The sequence below is a fragment of the Condylura cristata genome, unplaced genomic scaffold (genome assembly GCF_000260355.1).
Source record: "Condylura cristata isolate star-nosed mole 26May11 unplaced genomic scaffold, ConCri1.0 scaffold00006, whole genome shotgun sequence".
Lineage (NCBI taxonomy): Eukaryota > Metazoa > Chordata > Mammalia > Eulipotyphla > Talpidae > Condylura > Condylura cristata.
The window spans coordinates 27,043,128-27,065,535 of record NW_004567107.1 but is presented as its reverse complement, the minus strand read 5'-3'; the positions used below and the strand labels follow the sequence as shown (position 1 = coordinate 27,065,535).

The following is a 22,408-nucleotide window of genomic DNA, read 5'->3' as shown; positions in this document are numbered from 1 at the left end:
TTTGTCATTCTCTTTAGGGTGTGCCTGAGTTGCTTTTTTGGATGTTGAACCTACTAGACTGACCTCTGGTTTTTTTCCTTGACTTTTCTTGCTTATTTTCATCTCTCTTCCCCACCTCCACCCCCAACTCCCCTTAAGCTTTGGACTGGATGTTTGTGTCCCATCAAGTTGAATTTGAAAGCTAATACCCAACCAGAGTATATTAGAAGTGAGGTCTGTGGGAAGTGCTTTGGTCATGAGAGTGAAGCTCCTGTGAATGGTATGGGAATGAATGGAATTAATGCACCTGTAAAAGAGAACCTACAAAGCTCCCTATCCCCTCCCATCATGTATGATTTCCAGCAAAATCATGGGCACCTGGTATACTAAATCTTACTAAATCTTGGACTTTCCAACTTCCAAAATTGTGAGAAGTTGTAAAGATACCTAGTTTAGATATTTTTATCTCAGCAGCTTGAATGGACTAAGATTCTCAACTATAGCTTACAAACTCCTATTAAATTTTTCTTTTCTGCTGTAATTTTTTTTTTTTTTATTTCTAAGGATTTTTCCTTAAATGTAACTTTTTTTTTAGTTGTCCTGTTTTTTATTTCAGGTTTGCTCTATTTTATCTTTCTGAAGGCGGACCTCTTGAATTATTGTTTGTGTACAGTGTATCTTTCTTCCAACCTATCCTTTTACATATTTCCTTTGGTTTCTGTCTCACTTGTGGGCTGCTTCAGATATCTAAGAATCCTTTGCTGCCTTTCTAATGTCGGTGGAGGAGGAGATACCAAAAAGCCAGTAGGAACCTTTGAATTTTTTAACAGGGCTCACTATCAAGCTGACTTTTTTGTTGGAGAACCTTTGATACCAGTTATTTAACTCTGTCGTCTTGGAAAGAACATACTCTGTGAAGAAAATTTGTTCAACCTCCTTCCTTGAGCTTCAAGAGCTAACTTGACTGTGATTTAACATTTAGGTGGGGAAAGAGAGCTAGGATTTTCTTCTCTTTTCCTTTCTTTTCTCTTGCTGTCTGTCTGTCTTATTTTTAAAGATTTATTTATTCGTTCAGAACTGGGGTACAGGCCAGAGATGCGGAGGGTGAGAGGATTCACCAGAGACAGAGTGGGGAGCAGAACAGGCAGATCAATGAAGTACACTGCTGAGGGGAGCAGCAGGCGGGTCAGGAGAGGTCTGCTATGCCATGTGGATCACCTCCAGGGAAGGCCGGGATGGAACTCATGTGGAAGTGGTTTAAGCTTCGCAGTGCAGTGCTGTATCCCGCTGTGCCACAAGGGAGGACCATCTTTTCTTTTTTTTAAATAAAATAATGGTTTGTTTTTACATCATTTTGTGCATTTTTCCATCTCAGTTGTAATCCCTATGGGCTTCCCATCACCAAATCACCCATGTGCCATCACCATAGTCTGGTGCACTTCCCTCCCCCCACTGTTTTTGATCCCATTCCACCCCCGTAAAATGTCTCTGGTATATAGTTGTTCATTATTATTATTATTATTATTTTCTCCCCTGGTCCTTTATATTCCTGTTATGAATGACCATCTGGTATTTTTCCTTTTCTTTCTGGCTTATTTCACTAAGCATGATCTTTTCCAGCTCTACCCATCCATGTTGCTGCATAAGGCATGTGTGGGTTTTTTGTTTGTTTGTTTGTTTTTTGTTGTTGCTGCTAAGTAATATTCCATTGTGTATATGTGCCACATCTTTTAATCCTGTAATCTACTTTTGGGCACTTGGGTTGTTCCCATGTCTTTTCAATTGTAAATACAGCAGCGGTAAATGTGGGTAGAGGTGTCTTTCTGAATCAGTTTTTTTGTGTCTTTTGGGTAGACACCTAAGAGTGGGATTGCTGGGTCGTAGGGAAGCTCCATGTTTAGCAGTTTGAGGAACCTCCAAACAGTTTTCCATAGTGGTTGTACTAGTTTGCATTCCCACCAGTAGTACAGGAGAGTTCCTTTATCTCCACATCCTCGCCAACATTTGTTGTTGCTAGTTGTATTTTAAGATGTGCCATTCTCACTGGGGTGAGGTGGTAACTCTTTGTAGTTTTAATTTGCATCTCCCTTATTACAAGTTGAAATTTTTTTTATATGCTTGTTGGCCGTCTGCATTTCCCCTTTGGAGAAGTGTCTTTTTAGCTCTTCTGCCCATTTTTTATGGGTTTGTTTATTTTTATTGAGTTTCATCAGTTCTTTGTATATCTTTGTGATCAATCCTTTTTCACTAGTTTTGTGTGAGAAAATTTTTTCCCATTGAGTGGGATGTCTGCTTTTTGTAATGTCTCTTGCTGTACAGAAGCTCTTTAACTTGATGTAGTCCCATCTGTTTATCCTTTCCTTCACTATCGTTGCGTTGGGTGCTGTATCTTCAAAGATGTTACCGAAGTGTGTGTTGTGCAGTGTTTGGACCATCTTTGCTCCCAGGTATTTTATGGTTTCCATTCTTATGTCTAGGTCTTTAATCCACTTTGAGTTGATTTTTGTGCATGGTGCAAGGTAGTGGTCTAGTTTCATTTTTTTTTGCATGTGGCTTCCTGAGAGCTGTATTTCATTTAATGCCCCCCTTTTCTAGTATTACACCTTGGCTTTCAAATAACCTTTTGTACTTGAAGATTTTTGTTTTAACACTTTTTAAAAAAAAACATCTGTTTAGGGTGAGGGAGGAGCGGTTATCATGATTTTAGGCAGGGACTGTGGGCAATCTGACTTCTCCCTCCGTGTATTACTCCCTGCTAATCTTTACTTTCAGAGGTAAGTAATAAATAGGTTCATTTTGACTTTCTCTGCTGCTGGTTTTAGAGTTCAACTTTCAGCTTTCTTGGTTTTACTAGGAAGTTTCTTGTCTTTTTGTTTCCAAGTTTCCCCAGTTTTGTATTATTTGTTAACCAGTTTTTCTGCTTCTTTGGATTGTATACCTTTAAAAAAATTATTCGTTGGGCCCTCCCTAGTGGTGCAGCGGGTTAAAGCACACCACTAAGAAGCTAGTTAGCTGCAGCCACTTCAGCTTGAATTCGATCCCTGGCCAGGAGGTGACTTTTGTCTCATCTGCTGTTCCCTCAGCAGTGCACTTTGTCAGTCTGCCTGTTCTGCTCCCAGCTCTGTGTCTGGTGAATCCTCTCACAGCACCTCTGGACTGTATCCCAGTTCTATATGTATAAATAAATAAATCTTAAAAAAAAAAATTCCTCAAGCTGTTTTAATGAGGTTTTAGGAGGCAATGAAAGGATGTTGCCTGTGTTCCACTGACCACCTTTACCCAGGAGTAAACTTTAATTGATCTGTTCAACTATCACTGTTACAATGGTATTGGATTTTGACTGTATCATAGATAAACTGGGACCTTCATAAGGAGCCTAGCTGGAAAGTTAACCATCACTTATGTTTTATATAAAAATCCGGAAAGATGTATTATACCAGTTTACAAAAGACTTCTTCTTTTGTAAGATAGTAAAATGTATTTGCATTGTTTTTCTCTATCCTGTTAGGTTATATTTTTTCAGGTGAATGAGCATATGCTTCAGGTGCTTAGCTTTGCTGCATACCTAGACTTAACTAGAAGTTAGATTCACTGTTCATATTTACGGCAAAAGATGTCCTTTATAAGATGTCATGAAATCTTGATACCCACAAAATTAAGTTTTCTTTCCAAACACATCCGTTATTGCATTGTATGGGAGTGAGGATTAAAAAAACTGAATCTTTAACTTTTCCTTGTATTTAATTTTTCCCTTTTTTTAGAGTGGTTTAAACTCCATACTATCACACTCACTTAAGACCTGAAGTTAAAAGTAGAAGAAATGTTTTATATTCAAATCATTATGTTAATTTCATTTAGTGGTTTGGTATGATACATTGTCTCTGGGATTCCCAGGACAATTGCATAGTCCATAGGAGGTTACAAGTAGCTTAGTCTTTTCAGACTAAGATGTTAATATTTTTGTGACTCTTATTCTCTTATTTACCATTCAGTGACATTTTCCAGTGATGAAATGATGTGTGATGGTGTCATTGCTTTGACTGCTAATGATACATGAAAAATATTATTCTTTTCACTTAATTTTTTTAAGATCCACTGCCCAGTTGCCTAAGACCCAAATAACTTTTAACATTTATTATGCTATATAAGATCACAATTCTATGGCCATTTAAAATTTATTGCCTCTATATTTTACTAGCGAGTGATCTGATTAATAGAATTCTAAGGGACCATATTAGAATTCTGTAGTCCAACCTTACATTTTACAGATGAAGAAATCAAGGCCCACCGTGATTGACTTGTAGGTCTATGAAGTGTTTTTAAGTTTGGTGAAGTAATTTGGTACACATATCTATCTATCCTAAATATATTGTAGGTGATAATTTTTTTTCAATTTTTTTCCATCTCAGGACACCATTATACTCTTATATTCTTTATTTTATAAATAAATAGCAGTAAATTACAACATTATATATCATTTGGGAATACAGGTTCACTCCTCTTCAAATGTATGTTACATCATGCCATCAAAGCACCCATAATTTTTCCACCACATTCCACTGGGCTGGCCCCTCCTTGGCTTGCTCCTTTCTCTCCATCCTCTCCCTCTCATGGCTTTAATTTTATAGTCAGATCTCTCTAGGGCTTGTTTTGGTCCAGATGTTCTGTTTCTTTGCTTTGTTTATATTCCACATATGATTGAAGTCATCTGATATTTGTTTTTCTCTCTCTGACTTATCTCATTCAGCATAATCTCCCCCAATTACAACCATGTTTTTGTAAATGATAAGATTTCATCTTTTTATTTATTTTTAAAGGATTTTATTTTATTTATGCATAAGAACTGGGGTACAGGCCAGAGGTGCAGGGGCAATGAGAGGATTCACCAGAGACAGAGTGAAGAGCAGAACAGGCAGGTCTACTGAAATACACTGCTGAGGGGAGCTGTGGGCAGGTTAGGAGAGGTCTGCAACACCATGTGGGTCACCGCCCTGGCGGGGTATCAAACTCATGCTGCAGTGGCTTCAGACAGCTTTATAGTGTTGCGCTTTTACTTATTGCGCCTTGAGGGAGTGCCCTCTTATGTCTAATTCTTTAATCCATTTTGAGTTGGGTTTTGTGCATGGTGTGAGGCAGTAGTCTAGTTTCATTTTTGTTGCATGTAGCAGTCCAGTTTTCCCAGCATTATCTGTTGAACAAACTTTCTTTGTACCATTACAAATTCTTTGCTCCTTTGTCAAAGATTACTTGTTCATAAGTTGGTGGGTTAATTTCTGGACTTTCTAATCCATTCCATTGGTCTTTGTGTCTGTTTTTGTTCCGGTAGACAGGTGGTAGTTTCTTAAAAGATTAGTTATAGTGTGGAATCTGAAGCATGTATCAGTGGACTTTTCATGCTCTGTTGCATTAAAATCTATTGGTCTGTCTTGAACTTTGGATGAGTCTTGATTCATGACTACTTTTGTAACATGCGTTATCATTTACAAAACATTGGTTTGGTGAGTTAAGCAGCTCTTCCAAACATTGACATTGCTTCATTATGTAGTATTGAAAAGCACATTTTTTTAAATCATTGCAGCATTGTCCATTGTTTTTCTTGGAGCTCATTTATTTTTGAGAAAATACCATATTTCAAGTCTGTGTAACTAGTTTGTCCTTTCAGTTAAAAATGTTTTATAATTGTGCAAGTGCTCTTCCACTTGGTGTGCAGCTGAAGTATTTTTGTACGCTTTTCCATTTTGACAAAGTATTAATAAGACACATACTTAGAGACTGAAATTTAACATAAAGTACAGAATTTAAGAAATCACAGCCTGAGAGTGAGTGCCTTCTTAAATTTTGCACCTGGGTCTCTGGTTATGGTCCTCAAATTAATTATTTACTACTTCATGAAGAACATAAGGGAATTCTTTTTTTAATTTTTTCTTTATTTAAGTCTATATTATAGAGGTAAAGAATATACTTAGATGCACTGACTTAATTTATGTCCACACTATAGCACTTTTGCTCAGCATTAGTTTTTCTCTTTACAGTATTGCTTTTACTAAATCAGTGCGACAACACAGTGTAAAAGACAAAGCACATTTTAGTATTGTTATGAAAATAATTTATCATCACATACTCCTGGATTGCCAGGTAGTCTTTGAAAACTGCTCTGTGTTCTGCTATGCTTTGTTTGTGTATTTTGACACATGGTTCTCATTGATTTATCTTTAGTGGTATATGAAATTGTTAAAAAAGTTATTTCACTTATGATTAGTTAGGAGGATGAGTAAAGTTCTAAAACTTCTTTACACCTTCCAGGGGTTTTGACTATAACTATTTAAAGAACTTACTACATTACAATTGTGGTTCCTGCCTTACCTTCAAATTGAAATTACCTTAGGGGTACTACTTTAACAATTGGCATTGACAAAAGTTCCCCGGTTGTTGATAATATACTGCCAAAATTATTATTTTGATTTAGCTCTTTATTGAAATATACAATATTTAAATAAGATTTAATTTTAAAATATCGTCTAGATACTATTCCTGAAACAAAAGGATTAAATTATAATATCAAGTATTTTTAGAACTTGAGAAAATGCACCCAGTTCCTTGAAAAAGTTTACCTAAAGGAAATTTACTATTGAATTTTTTTTTAATCATTGTTTATTTTTACATCATTTTGTGCCTTTTTCCATCTCAGTTGTAATCCCCATGGGCTTCCCATCATCAAATCACCTACATGCCATCACCATGATTTTTAAAGTGAAGTTGGTAATTTTGATTGGACATGGTAGTCTATGATGGATACATGCTTATTCTGAAAAATATACTTCTACTTATATTTAAATGTTCATTCACTGTGTTGAAGACATGTTAGTAATTAAGTAGAAATAATTAAATCCTTTCTAGAAAATAAATTTTAAAATAATGCAAGCAGATTATGTTTTGTTTTAGTTATCTTAGAATTAAGATAAGTTTAATACTGAAAGAATTTTTCTCTTTCTATCTTAGAATTAAAGTTGGGAGAACTGCTTCATGATAAGTTGTAAGTATTTTATTTGTATCCTTTGAAATAACATGATACATATTTCCACCTGTTTTTGTGTGTGTGTGTGTACAGTATTATTCCTTGAAGTCTGAGCAGTTTTATATTTCAAAGAATTTAAAGTAAAAATAAAGCTAATCATAAATGTTTTTAACCTTGGTGAGCTATTTGGGGGCAGCTGACCTTAGTTATATGAAATGGTTGTCCCTGGTGAAACTGTGGCTTGTGGTTCATTCCTTGAGGGTAATATAGGGTAATAAAGATTGCTCTCGCTTTTGCACCATTAGCCCTGGTGGCTATCCCCTACAGCCTTGAATGTAAGAGACTCTTGAGTGCATGTCCACACATGCCTGATGGTGGACACCTGGAGAATGATGTGGGCATGCCTAAGTGGGCACACCTGAGGCTGGAGGTTTTGTGTGTGAGGGCAGTATCACAGAGGGCAGGGAATGGCAGAAGAGTGTGCAGCAAGGGCATCAGAAAATAGCTACAAGAAGAGATCACAAGAGACCATCGGAGAGCCCAGAGAGAGTAAATATTGCCCTCACTTGGCTGCCTCACTACAAATGGTATAGAAAGATCATCAAAAGCCCCTGAGGGCTCCAAGAACTCTCCTTTGCCCATTCTGCTTGCTTCCACTACAGGTGGAGGTAGAATTTTTTGAAGAAAAGGTATAGGTTGTATTTCATATGTGATTGGTGACCAGAGGATAAGGACTAAATGCTTGGATGAAAGTGGTTTGAAAATCCTTGTAAAGGTAAAATAAATGCGCTCTCCCTTACCTTGTAAAGGTAAAATAAATGTGGTGCAGTGGGTTAAAGCACAGCACTATGAAACTAAAGCCACTTTAGTACTAGCTCGATCCTCAGCCCCAGAGGTGACCTACATGATGTGGCAAACCTCTCCTAACCCGCCTGCTGCTCCCCTCAGCAGTGTATTTCACTTAATCTACCTGTTCTGCTCCATGCTCTTTCTCTAGTGAATCCTCTCACCGCCCCTACACCTCTGGCCTGTACCCCAGTTCTGTATGCATAAATAATTTTTTTAAAGGTAAAATAAATGGAAGTGATTGTATTCCTATAGATAGCCTCAGTTTCTAAACTGCAATAGCCAGGCTTAAATTTTAGGGTTAAGAATGTGAAGAGGGTAGGGGAGGTAGACCCTGAAGTTTAGTTCTTTAAAAACGCTAATGTTGGGCCCTCCCTGTTGATATAGTGGGTTAAAGCTCAGCACTGTGCTATCTCAGCTGACCATAGCAGCTTTGGTGCCAATTTGATCCCTGGCGAGGGAGGTGAATACCCACATGGCTCAGCAGACCTCTCCTGTCTCACCACTGCTCCCCTCAGCAGTATACTTTGTAGATCTGTCTGCCTGTTCTGCTCTCCACTCTGTCTCTGGTGAATCCTCTCACCACCCCTGCCCTTCTGGCCTGAACCTAGTTCTGTATGCATAAATAAAGAAGTCTTTAAAAAAAAAAAAAACCTACTAATGTGCATAAGAATCCACTGATGAACTTTTTAAAACAAATTGCTAGACAGCAAAACTTATTTAGTTGGTATGGGATCACAGTAGTTCTGACAAGTTCCCAGGTGAGCTTGATGCAGCTGATAGTGAGACCACGATTTGAGAACAACTGTAGGTATAGTTGATGTTGATGGGATAGCATTTTGATGCTATAAGCAATCATATGGATATGAACGAAAATCAGACCACATGCTAATGCAGAAAAGAATGTTGCTTTTGGCTGGCATCTTCATTTCCCCAAGGTTTTGGGCTTTGAGCCCAGGGAACATGATTGCCAGCTGCCAGTCTTGACCATCTATCTTCTTTAGTTGCCTTTTGTATTCTCCATAATGTCTTCTAACATACTATATCATTTACTCATTTTAAAGAAAATTTTCTTTACTGCTCACTGTCAGTTTCCTTCTACTAAAATGTAAACTCTATGTAACAGGCAAATTTGTTTCTCTCACTCTTCTACTCCATCGCATAATACAGTACTTAGTAGGTACTCATAAGTATTGTTTGAATAAATGAAATAACAAATTTACTGTAGTTATAGCTTATCAATTTTAGTAATTAGGTAAATAACATTGCCTCAGAGTTTTAACTGTGTGATTAAAAATTTCTTTTCAGTTGTCATGTAGCTGATAACCTGGATACTTTGTTTTTTAACAAATTTAAATATCCCATGACACCATCTCTTCCATATATTTTTCCTAGCAGTAATCACTGATTTTTGTATGTCCTTTTGGATCTATAAAAATAGCTGATTGTATTTTTTGTATCTTTGTCAGTTCTCCAGAGATTTACCAATTTTGTTCTTTCATAGAGCCAATTTTTATTTTTGTTAATTTCTTAATTTTATGTTTACTATTTTATTTTAGTTTCAAGTTGTAAAAATAGCTAATTATAAATGCAAATGTTTAGTATTATTACATTGTAAATGCCTCTCCCTTATTAATATATGATAGCTCTACCTTAATTTTTTTTAAAGATTTATTTATTCATACAGAACTGGGGTACAGGCCAGAGTTGCAGGGGCAGTGAGAGGATTCACCAGAGACAGAGTAGATCGATGAAGAACAGAAGATCGATGAAGTACACTGCTGAGGGGAGCAGTGGGTGGGTCAGGAGAGGTCTGCCAAGCCATGTGGTCTCTCTCTCTCTCTCTCACTCTCTCTCTCTCTCTCTGTCTCTCTCTCACTCACACACACACACACACGCACACACACACCTCCGCAGCGCGCGCGCGCGCGCACACACACACACACACACCTCTCCGCAGGAGAGGTCTGCCAAGCCATGTGGTCACACACACACACACACACCCCTCTCCACAGGTGGGGATCAAACTCACGCGGAAGTGGCTTTATCTTCTCATTGCTGTGCTTTAACCTGCTGCGCCACCAGGGAGGGCCTCTACCTTAATTCTAATGGTATCTTTGTGTTGTAAAAAATGGCTGTACCATAATTTAGTCTGTGGTATCCTTATTGATGGATATTTAGATTTCAAACTTTTTTGGTAATAAGTTAAAAGCAAAAACATCAGATTTATATAAACCTATTTGTATCGGTACATGTGCATTTACTTTTTAGCATATATGGCTAGAAATCAAATGACTGTATTTTAAGGAATTTAAATAAATTTTCCTGTCTATATTAATTTAAACTCCAGATAGTGTGTGATGGTACACTAAATTTTTCTTTATTTTTCTTTCCTTTTTTTTTTTGACTGACTTGTTTCTACTAGTTAGTTATATTTTCTAGATAGTAACTCTTTGAAATATATGGAAAAATATTTCCTCCAGATTTAGAGTTTCAATCTGCTAGGGTCAAATTGTATCCATCAAATTTTCACTTTTTCAAAGTGCTTAGTCATTTGTCTCAATAGTGTTGAATGTTCCACTAATTTAAAACTCCAATGCTATCATATATAATTCCTACAGAAACATAGGTTTGAGCTGTTTTCCAGCGATTTGTATATACTAGATACTTTTTAATTATTATAGCCTTATTGAGAAAAATTCTCTTACCATTGATAGTCTCTTTTTAAAATTCTGGGTTTTGATTAGCATTATTGTGTCAAATTTACAGATAAGAGTTCTCTTCATCATAATCATCACACTCATATCTTAAATTGAAGCTTTAAAAGATTTGAAGAGTGAAATGGAAAAGAGAATCTTAGAGCTTTTTGGATGTTTTACTAAGCTGCTACTTTTCTGAGAGACCTGTTTTAGTGTAACTAAGGTGGATGAGTATATTTTCCTGGTAATCAGATGACTCACACTAAGCAAAATATGACGTCAGTAGCTCACTGGTCATACTTTTTTTTTTTATACCTTTTTTTCCACTCCCATTTTTTGAGGCTTAGCTAATATAATAATATCCTTATCACTCCACAGTCCTTCTCATAGCTATCTTTTTATGGCTCATAAGCTACAAATACCAGACCAAAGTTTTGGCAATTATACAAACTGTAACATACCAGATTATTGGTCTTTCAAGATATATAAAGTTATAAATCTGCAAGTTACTTACACATTTGCTAATGATTATTTCAAACAAACTTTCTAAATGTTAGAGGAAATTATTTAAAGACAGTAAAATGAAATTCATTATAGATAAGTTAATCACTTTTTCCCCAAAACTTCAAATATGTAACCTTTTTGAAGAAAACAAAATAGACAGATCAGTGGAGTGCACTGCTGAGGGGAGCAGTAGGCGGGACAGGAAAGGTCAGCTGCGCCTTTTGATCACCTCCAGGGTTGGGATCGAACGCATGCTTAGTGGCTGTGGCTTGCTTGCAGTGCTCTGCTTTAGCCCGCTGCGCCACCATGAAGGGCATAAGGAAGATTATTTAATTGAAAGAAGTTTTAACAAGTTGGTAAGACTAAATACAGAGAATATATTTATAATTTATATAACATAGAAAACTGGGTATGTTTACAAGTTTAAAAACAATATGGGGGATCATTTTTTATATTTGCAGATTTGGTCTTTTTGAAGCCATGTCTGCCATTGAAATGATGGATCCCAAGATGGATGCTGGCATGATTGGAAACCAGGTTAATCGAAAAGTTCTCAATTTTGAACAAGCTATCAAGGTATTCATCATTACATTTTTTTTTGTTTGTTTTCTCCTCTTGGTTGTTATTGTGTATGTTAAAACATTCCGGTTAATAATGGAAATCAAGCTTAGTACTTTAAAGTGTAATTTTAATGATTATAACAATTAGTTACAACCTTTACTTATGTATCTTTTTCTTAGAAATCTGGAAATTCATTATTTAAATTCTTGAATAAAAATTTTCTCTAAAATTGTTTGCATGTGTATATGTACTTTAAATTGATTTTTTTTTAAGCATTTGAGTATACAAATACCAGAATAATTGATTTAGGGATTAAATTCTGTGTGTTGGTATATTACATAAAATACTTGTGGTAGTATTAATAATGCAGGTTGATTTAGGAATTCGTAGTTGACATAGTTTAATTTTGCATGTTTCATGTAGAAAGACTAAGTACCTGAATACTGTAAGTAAATTTTTTTTTGTATGGGTAACCAATTTAAGAGGGTAGTTTTTTAGTATTTTTTCTTTGTAAATATTTGATTCATTAAATGATTTATACTTAAAACTAATTTGAACTGTGCTTTCAAATACTGAATTTCTTTATAAAGAAATTATAAATTTATAATAAATTATACATTTATTCTGCTTTAATTTAGAGAGGATTTGCTTTTATTGAAGATCTTTAATATGTATTTATTTTTAAGAATATACAGTAATTGGGAATCTTAATTGATGATCACATATTTTTCTTAGAATTACTATGTTTAAATAGTTACTATGTAAGTATAGCCATAAACTTTTTAAAAAATTTCAAGAAACTTCTGCTGAGATGTCCTATTTCCCCTCCTTTTTAGGATGGCACCATTAAAATTAAAGATCTCGCCTTGCCTGAATTGATAGGGATAATGGATACATGTTTTTGCTGTTTGGTAAGAGCTAAAAATAACATAACTAGCATTAAATCCAAAGTATTTGTAATGCTTTGTCTAGTAGCAGATTAAGTGGTGGATAAGATTAGTAGATTAAAGCTATGATACAGGAATCAGCTTTTTATCATTTTATTGCTCTGGGTGATTTTTTGGGTGAAAGAGAGATTTTCTTTCCATGGAAGATAATATATAGCCATTACCCAGAGTACCTTTTTTTGTTTTCAAGGTATCTAGGGAAACAAGGTTTCCATTAAAGTAAGCATGAAATTTAAACAGAGAACTCTGGATTTGCTCTGGGAAAATTTCTCCCCCTAAAATAGATTAACTTATAGCAAATTGACCATAATCTATGAAGACAATTTTCTGGTGGTTTATATATTCTGGTTAAGCTATGTTGCCTAGCAGTATTGCTTAATTATCATTTGTACTGCCATCTTTTTCTGTTTTGTTTTATTCCTTTCTGACTTGCTTTTTAAATTTAATGATGGACCATCATCTTAAATACATAAAATTTACTCATTTGGAGTGATTGCCAGTGTATGTGATGTATTTCTCTTAGTTCATCTATATATATACATATATATAGGTCTTGCATCATCTCTGTTAGATATGTTATTTTATTTAATTTGCTAGGAAGGGGCATTGCCAGAATCCCAATGCTGATCCTTTTACCTCCAAAGCTGTCTCTCAAAGGTATCTTTATCACCCCTTAACAGTTTTTAGTCCTAGTGGAATAGGACAAACAGAAGAAATTTTTGCCCAAGTTGAAGAATCAGGAGACTTTTGGGATTGTATCTAAGTGTTTCAGTCTGAAAAGTCTTGATACTGTTATTATAAAATATGCTATTTTAATTAAGCAAATTTTGTGCATATTTCTCATGAAATGGGTAGCATATGTTTTGCTCTATTACAGAATTCTTCAACTTAATGCACAATATAGCTATACTTTCACAAATGATTTACACTTTTCTGATGCTTCTGCTTTATATGTAAATGGAGAAAAATGCCACCTTTCTGAGTTTTAGGGGAAAAAATGAGGTAAGATACATGAAAATACCTAGTATAGTACTTGGAAATAATAGTTGCTTGGGTTTTTAACTGCTGTTGGTATTCCCAACTTCTACACATGTTCATCACTGAATAAAATAGTGTTGAATGATACTTTTTTGTATTTTGGAAAGATGCCTCTGGTAGGGTATTAAACTAGATTAGAGATAGGAGGCAGGAAAACCATTGTAAAGTTTTTTGAAATAATCTAGATGAGTTATGATGGTCTTGATTGGTTGGTAATTAGTTGTGAGGTTGAGAAAAGAATTGAATAACAAGTTAAAGACCTGATTAGTTCTAAAATCGTTAATTTCCTAATTTATGAAATTTTATTGACCGTGTTGTGAGGTTGATTGCTTTTGGATACAATGTAAGGAAATACTTTAATTTTGGTAACATCCAAATGAATAGAAACTAAATTATATATAAGAATGCTGTGCCCTCCCTTGTGGCACAACAGGTTGAGGTACAGCACTATGAAGGTATCCACAGCCACTGCAGCATGAGTTTGATCCCTGGCCAAGGAAGTGGCCCATATGGTATGACACCTCCCCTGTCCTGCCCACTGCTCCCCTCAGCAGTGTATTTCAGTAGTTACGCCTGTTCTGCCCCCAACTCTGTCTCTGGTGATTCCTCTCACCTCTACACCCCCCCACCCCTGCCTAGATATGCTGTCCATATCTAGGTCTTTCAGTTAATCAAATTTATGGTAACGATTTCTTGAAAGACTAGTCAGCAAAAGTGAATTCTGACTCTTTTGTCTTTCCTGTCCATTTCTTTAATCATCTTTTTATCTTTTGATTAATCTTACATCATTTACATCTGTGGCACTCTTATTTTTGACTGCTGGACCAGTGCAGATTCTATGTATCTTTTATTTTTTTAAAGATTTTATTTATTCATACAGAGCTGGGGTATAGGCCAGAGGTGCAGGGGCAGTGAGAGGATTCATCAGTGACATAGTGGGAAGCGGAACAGGCTAACTGATGAAGTACACTGCTGAGGGGAGCAGTGGACGGGTCAGGAGAGGTCTGCCGTGCTGTGTGGTTCATCTCCGGGTCAGGGATTGAACTCATGCTGAAATGGCTTTAGCTTCTCAGTGCTGTGCTTTAACCCACTGTGCCACCAGAGAGGGCCCTCTGTGTATCATTTTAATCAGACACATTCTTTTATTTCTTTATAGATAACATGGTTAGAAGGCCATTCCTTGGCACAGACAGTATTTACGTGCCTTTACATTCATAATCCAGACTTTATAGAAGATCCTGCCATGAAAGCTTTTGCTCTGGGAATTTTGAAAATTTGTGACATTGCAAGGGAAAAAGTTAATAAAGCTGCTGTTTTTGAAGAGGTAAGATTTTGTAATTTAAGAGTTCCTGAAGTTCATTGAGCAACTTACTATAATGTATTTAAATGGTTATATGATACATATTTGTGTGTGTGTGTGCATAGTTTTTAAAAAATGATGTGTTGCAGTCTGCAAATCTTAAAGCAGTCCAGTTTTCTCCCAGAAAGAATTTTCATCTTGAATATGTACTTTCTGTCTGTACTATTCAGTAGCCCTTCTGCCCGGGATATTGTGATTCGCAAAGTATCAGACTTGCCCCTTATGTTCTTTTAGAAATTATAACAGAAATGCTATATTTCCAGTCTTTGAATAAGAGGGTGCTACGAAAAACAAAGTTATAACATATGTTTTAGAATATGAGCATTTTCCTCCAGTGTTTTAAATACCTCACTCTGAGGAAGTAAGTTCCACAGTTTGGAAGTTTTGTGAGTTTTAAACATACTTTTTTATTTCCTTATAAAAAATAAGATAATGGCAACTCTATTACCTGTCTCTGACTATGCAGGTGCCTCTCTTTTTCTTTCTCCTCTTCCTGATAAACTTGTCCTTCTATGTTTAAAAAATAATAATAAAAAAAGATTTCAAATGATATTTTTAAGGGGAAAAATGATAACAGTTGAAATAATTCTTTTTTCTTTAATGATAAACTTCTTTTTTATGCTGTAGTTAATTCAAAATAAGTACGTTAGGTCCCAACAGTGATCATTGTATATTTTGTAAGACATAATGATTAAGTGTAAACATGATATCATCGACATTTGAATATGTGGCCTGTGAGTTATTTATGAAGTACTATTTTGACTGTTTATACCCTCATTTAGCTACATATTTGAATTGATGTGTAGGTATCATAGAAAATCCTACTTATTTGAAATTGCTTAAATAATTTGAGTTAATAAGAGAAGAGAAATAAATATTGTTTTAAATACTTTCTTTCACAGTGCACAAAAAGGAGTATCAGAGATCGGGAGACAAAGAAAGGATTCTTTTTAATAAGTAGTTCTGGAGTAGTTGATTAACAGCCTTGAAAATTATCATTTTACATCAACCTTAGTCTATTTGAGATGTTAGAATGCCATAAAAAGGTGACATAAGCAACTTTATTTCTCACAGTTTGGAAACTTAAAAAGTTCAAGATCAAGAGCATGGCAGATTCAGTGCCTGGTTAAGGCCTGTTTCTGTTTCATCTTCATACTTCAGTCTCAAATGGCAGGGTGGAGGGAGGCTCTTTGGAGTCTCCTCTACTTTATTGTGTTGGGGGGGTCTTTTTATTGAGATAATATGGAATTTCTATTCTTGAATACTTTTGTCTTGAGGATTCTCCTACATCTTGATCTAATAACCTCCAAATCCTATCACATTGGGTGTTAGGAATTTACACATGAATTGGATGGATGATGGGAGCTCTGTACAAATATTTAGTCTATGCCAACATTAAAATAAATTGTACATATAGGGCCCTCCCTGGTGGCGCAGCGGGTTAAAGCACTGCACTGAGAAGCTAAAGCCACTTCCGCATGAGTTCGATTCCCGCCTGCCCTGGAGGTGACCACATGGTGTGGCAGACCTCTCCTGACCCACCCGCTGCTCCCCTCAGCAGTGTGCTTCGTCGATCTGCCTGTTCTGCTCCCCACTCTGTCTCTGGTGAATCCTCTCACCCTCCACATCTCTGGCCTGTACCCCAGTTCTGTACAAATAAATAAATAAATATTGAAAAAAAATAATAAATTGTACATATAAAGGAAATATTTGGAGTGTGAAAACATTATTAAAAATCAGAAGATAGCATACAAGAAATAAAATGACCTTTAGAAACATTAGCTGTATAATGTCACTTAAATGCAAATCAGAACTAAGCTAGTGTACTCTTACCTGTTATTGGCAAAGGGTAACATTTTTTCATAATAAGGCATTTGATGAGAGTGGAAGAGTAGGCCCTCACATGCTGTGTGTGTGCTTGTTTATAATATTTACTTCTTTTCAATCTTTTGAAAAAAATCTTATTTGGAAATATTTTTAAATTAACAGCAACTATAGTAACATCACAAAAAAACTATATATTCCTTACCAAGGTTTAGCTACTGTGACTACTGGCCCATTTGTGTTTTTACTTTTTTGTGTTGTATGTACTTTTCCCCCCATAAACTGGCATACATTTTAATCTTCTGTAAAAAATCTGTGTATGCATCTGCTCAGAAAAAGCCACACACTCAGTCCATCCATGGCAATTCCATTAAATCTATGTTCCCAGTCTTCTATCCATTTTCCATTTTTCTCATTTGACCTACTAATGTCATTAGCATTTTCTCCCCATATAGGAGCTAGTCTTGCATTATTTCCTGCATTTAGTTTGTATGCCTTTTTAGTATTCTTTCGTCTAGAGCAGTTCTTTAGTCTTTTTTTTTTTTTTTTTGTCTCTAATGAAACTAATATATCTGAAGAATACAGCCTTCTCCTTTGTTCCCTTTTTAAATAGGGGGTGTTGTTTTTTCATAATCAGATTTAGATTTCTGCAGTCTGGATTGGAAAATGGCATAAGTGATAGTTTGTCCTTATTGCTTCGGAGATATACATTGTGTTTCTGCTCCTTAACTGTGGTATTATTGCATCACTCCATCAAGATTTGACTACTGTGTTTTTTGATGACCATATAGTAATCAGTAATCAGATTACTTCAGTAAGAAAGCTAAAGTGAAACCTGTAAATACCCTGCCTGTTGACATTTCTCCCCATAGATTTAGCACCCACTGGTGATACTTGAGTTAATTTTAGCACTTCTTCCACATTTATTTTAGACATCCAGAATTCTACCATAAGCAAGACTTAACCATTTTGATTAACATGTAAATTTATGCAACTTTTTGAAAGAGCACTTTGATAATATTTAATCATAATTTAAAATGTACATCTTGTCTCAGTAGTTTTATTTTTAAGAATTTATCCTATCTTTGTTTTTGTGCATATAGACCTATGCATAAAGACATTTATTGCAATATTTCTAGTAGCTAAAATCTACTACTTCAGTATCTATCATTAAATAATATATTCATGTTGAGTATTGTGCCACCTTTACAAAGAAGGTGGTATGTTTATGTGTATACATAAGATTAGATTTCAAAAATAAGTAGAAAAGCATGTATGACTTGCTGCCATTTTCTTTTTTTAAAAGGGGGAAGTGGGTAGTTAAATCTTCATATACAAGAAGGGCTGGAATATTGAGTCAGGGTATCTGTTTGGATTCTGGGAATTTTTATTATATGCCAGTATTTTTTAACTAAAAAGTTATTTTCATAATAGAAGTGATTATCGAAATTCTGTGTACTTTCTGGGTAAAGGACATTAAAAAATAGGTGAAGTCATAAACAAATGGACGACTAGAGGAAAAACTAATAGAAAATGCTGTCTCATTGTGCATTGCTTGTCTTCTCCCCAGGCATTTTATTATTCAGCTGGTTTTGAATATGTTACTCTTTCATTATCCCACACTTCTGCACAGAATGCGCTTTCCCACTCTTAGGCCTTTTCTCTCTTGACCTTTTAGTACAGTCTTTTTTGGCTTTGAACTTGTACCTCATTCTCTTGCTTGCCCATTTTGGTCTTTTCTTGCCCTTCTTCAGGACTTTATTACATTTGTTGTCTGTACATGCTGGTAATATTTAATAACATTCTCCTTTATTCTTAATAATGTACTGTATCAGTTTGAATGTAGTACTCAAACACATGTTTTTCACTTCCTTTGTACATTGATGAGTTTGGAGGTGTTTGGAGGTACTGCTTTTTTGTGAACATGAAGTGACAGAGGTGAAAATCTTAAGAACCAAGAGCGGTGGAGCTGAAAGAATGTTGACTTCTAGTCATGATTTGATATGCATCACTTAAGTCCTGAGTTGGATTTTTCTTACTTATAACTGAACACAGAAATATGTTTATACAAAACTAAATAAGTTCCTAGTAAAAAGAAATGCTTTTACCCACTTGGTGTGTTTCTATCTAAATTTTCTATAATTTATACATTTTCATTTTCTAAATTTTTACTTATGTTAATTTTTGAGCAGTATTTGATCTCACCTTAGGTGTAGTCCCCATAACTCTCCCATCATCATAGCACTCATGATCTGTCATTATAGTCCCTTGTACTCTGCCTTCCTTTGTTTTAACTCCTCTTTTCTCCCTCTCCTCTACTGTATGTCTCAGATCTATGATCAGCTGCAAGTTTTGTCTTTTTCATGACCCTCTATTCCACGTGTAAGAGAAACCATCTACTATTTATCTTTTTTCTTCTGACTTATTTCACTTAGTATAATCCCTTTTGACTCCATCTATGTTACTGCAAATAGCATAAGTTTATCCTTTTTAGTTGCTGATGGTATTCCATTGTACACACTATTTTTTTGATATGGTAAAATTATCAATATATAAACTATTAGGTTGTTGTAAAAGTAATGATGTATTTTTTCTTTGATGCATCATGACTTCCAACAACCCAGTATTGGCAACTTGCTTTTTCTTATGTAGAATAGAAAATAGATTTGTTTTACCAGTTCATATAGGTATATCTTCCTTGTTTTTATTGACTGCATAGCATTGTGTTAAGAGTATAGGTTTTACAAAAATAAACAGATAACTATAAATCAGATATCCTGCAGGGAAGGGGAGGTTGAGGGATCAAAATGAGAGTGGAAAGAACACAAAGGACTATGGTGATGATGCACAGGTGAATTGGTGGGAATTCTTGGGGACTACACAAGAATGGTGTAAAAAATGTATAAATAAATAAATATTTTTTTTGAAAGGAGATGGAAAGTAAGGGAAAACTGAGAGAATGAATGAGAGAAGACCTTCATGTGTAAGAATCTGTAAACAGGGCCCTTCCTGATGGTGCAGTGGGTTGAGGCCCAGTGTTCTGAGGCTGTCAGCAGCCACTGCCGCACAAGTTCAATCTCCAGCCAGCAAGGTGACCCACATGGCATGGCAGACCTCTCCTACCCTCCCACTACTCACATCAGCAGTGTATTTCAATCATCTGCATGTTCTGCTCCCCACTCTGTCTCTGATGAATCCCCCCACCTCTGGCCTATACCCCAGTTCTTCTATGCATAAGTAAATTTAAAAAAAGAAAAAGGATCTGTAAGCATTAGTAATTAGTGCTAGAGCAATCTTAATTAACTTTGTTATAAGTGATCTGAAAGCAGTACTTGCTAGAGTAAGATTTTCTGCAAAACTGTAGTAACTACAGTGGCAATATGAATAAACTGTCAAAGAAAATAAAAGAGCACAGGTTTTAAATAATTATTTCAGGTAATATTTATTATCAAAGCATGATACTCTAAGCTTTTTACCTAACATCAGTGTATCTACCTTAATGATAACTTACTCGTTATAAAGGGAGAAAAGATAAGTTTATACCATCTTAACCAATTAGCTCTTGTTAACATCACCAGTAATAGAACAGTTTGGCATGTTCTTCCATGCACAGTGCTTTAAAAACAAAATCATTTTTATGTGACAAGCTGGATTTGATTTTATAAAAACAAGGCAAAACCATTCTGAGCAACATATACAAAATAGCTTTGACATGTACTGTTGCATGAAAGACAGTGATAGAGAATGTGAGTGAAGGGAATGTGGGACTTGTTTTCACTTTTATTTTTATTTATTTTTTTAAAGATTTATTTACTTATGCATATAAGAACTGGGGGACAAGCCAAAGGTGTGAAGGGGTGATTCACCAGAAACAGAGTGAGGAGCAGAACAGTCAGATTGACTGAAATACAATGCTGAGGGGAGCAGCGGGAGAGACAGGAGAGATCTGCCACACCATGTGGATCACCTCTCTGGCTGGGGATCGAACTTGTGCTGCAGTGACTGCAGACAGCTTCATAGTGCTGCATTTTAACATGTTCCACCACCAGGGAAGCCTATTTTCAATTTTTAAATCAGAATTTTTTTCAAGTTAGAGTGTAAGACCTAGGTTTGTATTTTGACATCACTAGCTCAGTGATTTGGGGGAAATTAAACTTTCTTAATTTTTAAAATGTAATTTATAGTATCTATTTCAGATTATTATTATGACAGTTAACAAAGTTAATACAAGTAAAATATTTAGAACAGTACCTGGCATGGAGTTCTAGCAATTAATAATGTTAGCTATTGGGCCCTTCCTGGTAGTGTAGCAGGTTGGAGTGCTGCACCACAAAGCTAAGCCAAACTGTGGCCACATCAGTGTGAGTTTGATCCCCAACCCGGAGGTGACCCACATGGCACAACATACCTCTCCTTTCTTGCCCCTTGCTCCCCTCAACAGTGTACTTAGTAGATCTGCCTGTTCTGCTCCCCATTTTGATTCTGGTGAATCTCCTCACTGTCCCTGTACCTCTGGCCTGTACCCCAGTTCAGTATGCATAAGTAAATTTTTTTTAAAAAATTAATGCTAGCTAGTAGTAGTAGTAGTACTAGTAGTAGTAGTAGTCGTGGTATTATTCTAGGATTCTTTTATGTATATAGTAAATTATAAGTCATTTCTTTTTTTTTTATAAGTCATTTCTAATGGACATTTAAATTGTTCTAGTTTTTAATTTGAGATATAATTTACATATATCCCCTTAATTTTTTTTAAAGATTTGTTTGTTTATGCATATAGAACTGGGGTATAGGCCAAAGGTGCAGGGGAAGTGAGAAGATTAACCAGAAACAGAGTGGGGAGCAGAACAGGCCTACGGACAAAGTACACTGCTGAGGGGAGCAGTGGGTAGGTCAGGAGAGGTCTGCTGCACCATGTGGATCACCTCTGGGACTAGAGATCAAACTCATGCTGCAGTAGCTTTAGCTTTTTAGTGCTGTGCTTTAATAACCTGCTGGGTTACCAGGGAGGGCATACATCATCTTAATTTTAACTGCATACCATAATGACTTGATATTTGCAAACATTGCAAAATATTATCTCATTAAGATTACGTAACATCTGTCACCATACATAGTTGTTTAGGATGAAAACTTAGTGTCTTTATACAATTTTATTTTATATGCAGTATTTAGTTCATAGGTATATCATGTTGACATCGCTTTTAAATATATCCTGATTTCAACAGTTTTTCATCACTTCATTTATAATCTGAATCCAAATCATCACCAGTTCCTGCTTGAACTATTAGAAAATATGCAGTATCTTGTCTCCTGGTTTTGCTTTTATTTTTTTCTCCTTAAGGATACAAAGTTTCATGAGTTATCTTAATTGCAGTATATTTTGCTCCTCTACATCAATGCTCAGTGACTCAAATTTCATTGTTACAAAGACTTGTATTTATTATACAGGCATATGATATTTTCTCAGATAAATGTTTTTCCTTTGATGACTCCTGGCAACCTAATAAATCATAGATATGGGCTTACACATTTCTTTTCCTTCACAGTTTTGGTCTACTTAATTTTTTTAAAAAGGTTTATTTATTTATTCATACAGAACTGGGGTACAGGCCAGAGGTATAGGGACGGTGAGAGG

The 22,408-nt window shown here is 35.5% G+C and overlaps 1 protein-coding gene across 1 annotated transcript in view; it reads left to right on the top strand.

Moving 5' to 3' along the window:
• NAA35 (N(alpha)-acetyltransferase 35, NatC auxiliary subunit) overlaps nucleotides 1-22,408 on the top strand; it is a 59,758-nt gene that overhangs the window by 4,959 nt on the left and 32,391 nt on the right. The window contains exons 3-6 of the mRNA XM_004677520.2: nucleotides 6,979-7,012; nucleotides 11,505-11,619; nucleotides 12,441-12,515; nucleotides 14,746-14,913. Coding sequence (XP_004677577.1) covers nucleotides 6,979-7,012; nucleotides 11,505-11,619; nucleotides 12,441-12,515; nucleotides 14,746-14,913 — 392 coding nt within the window. The remainder of the gene's footprint in view (nucleotides 1-6,978; nucleotides 7,013-11,504; nucleotides 11,620-12,440; nucleotides 12,516-14,745; nucleotides 14,914-22,408) is intronic.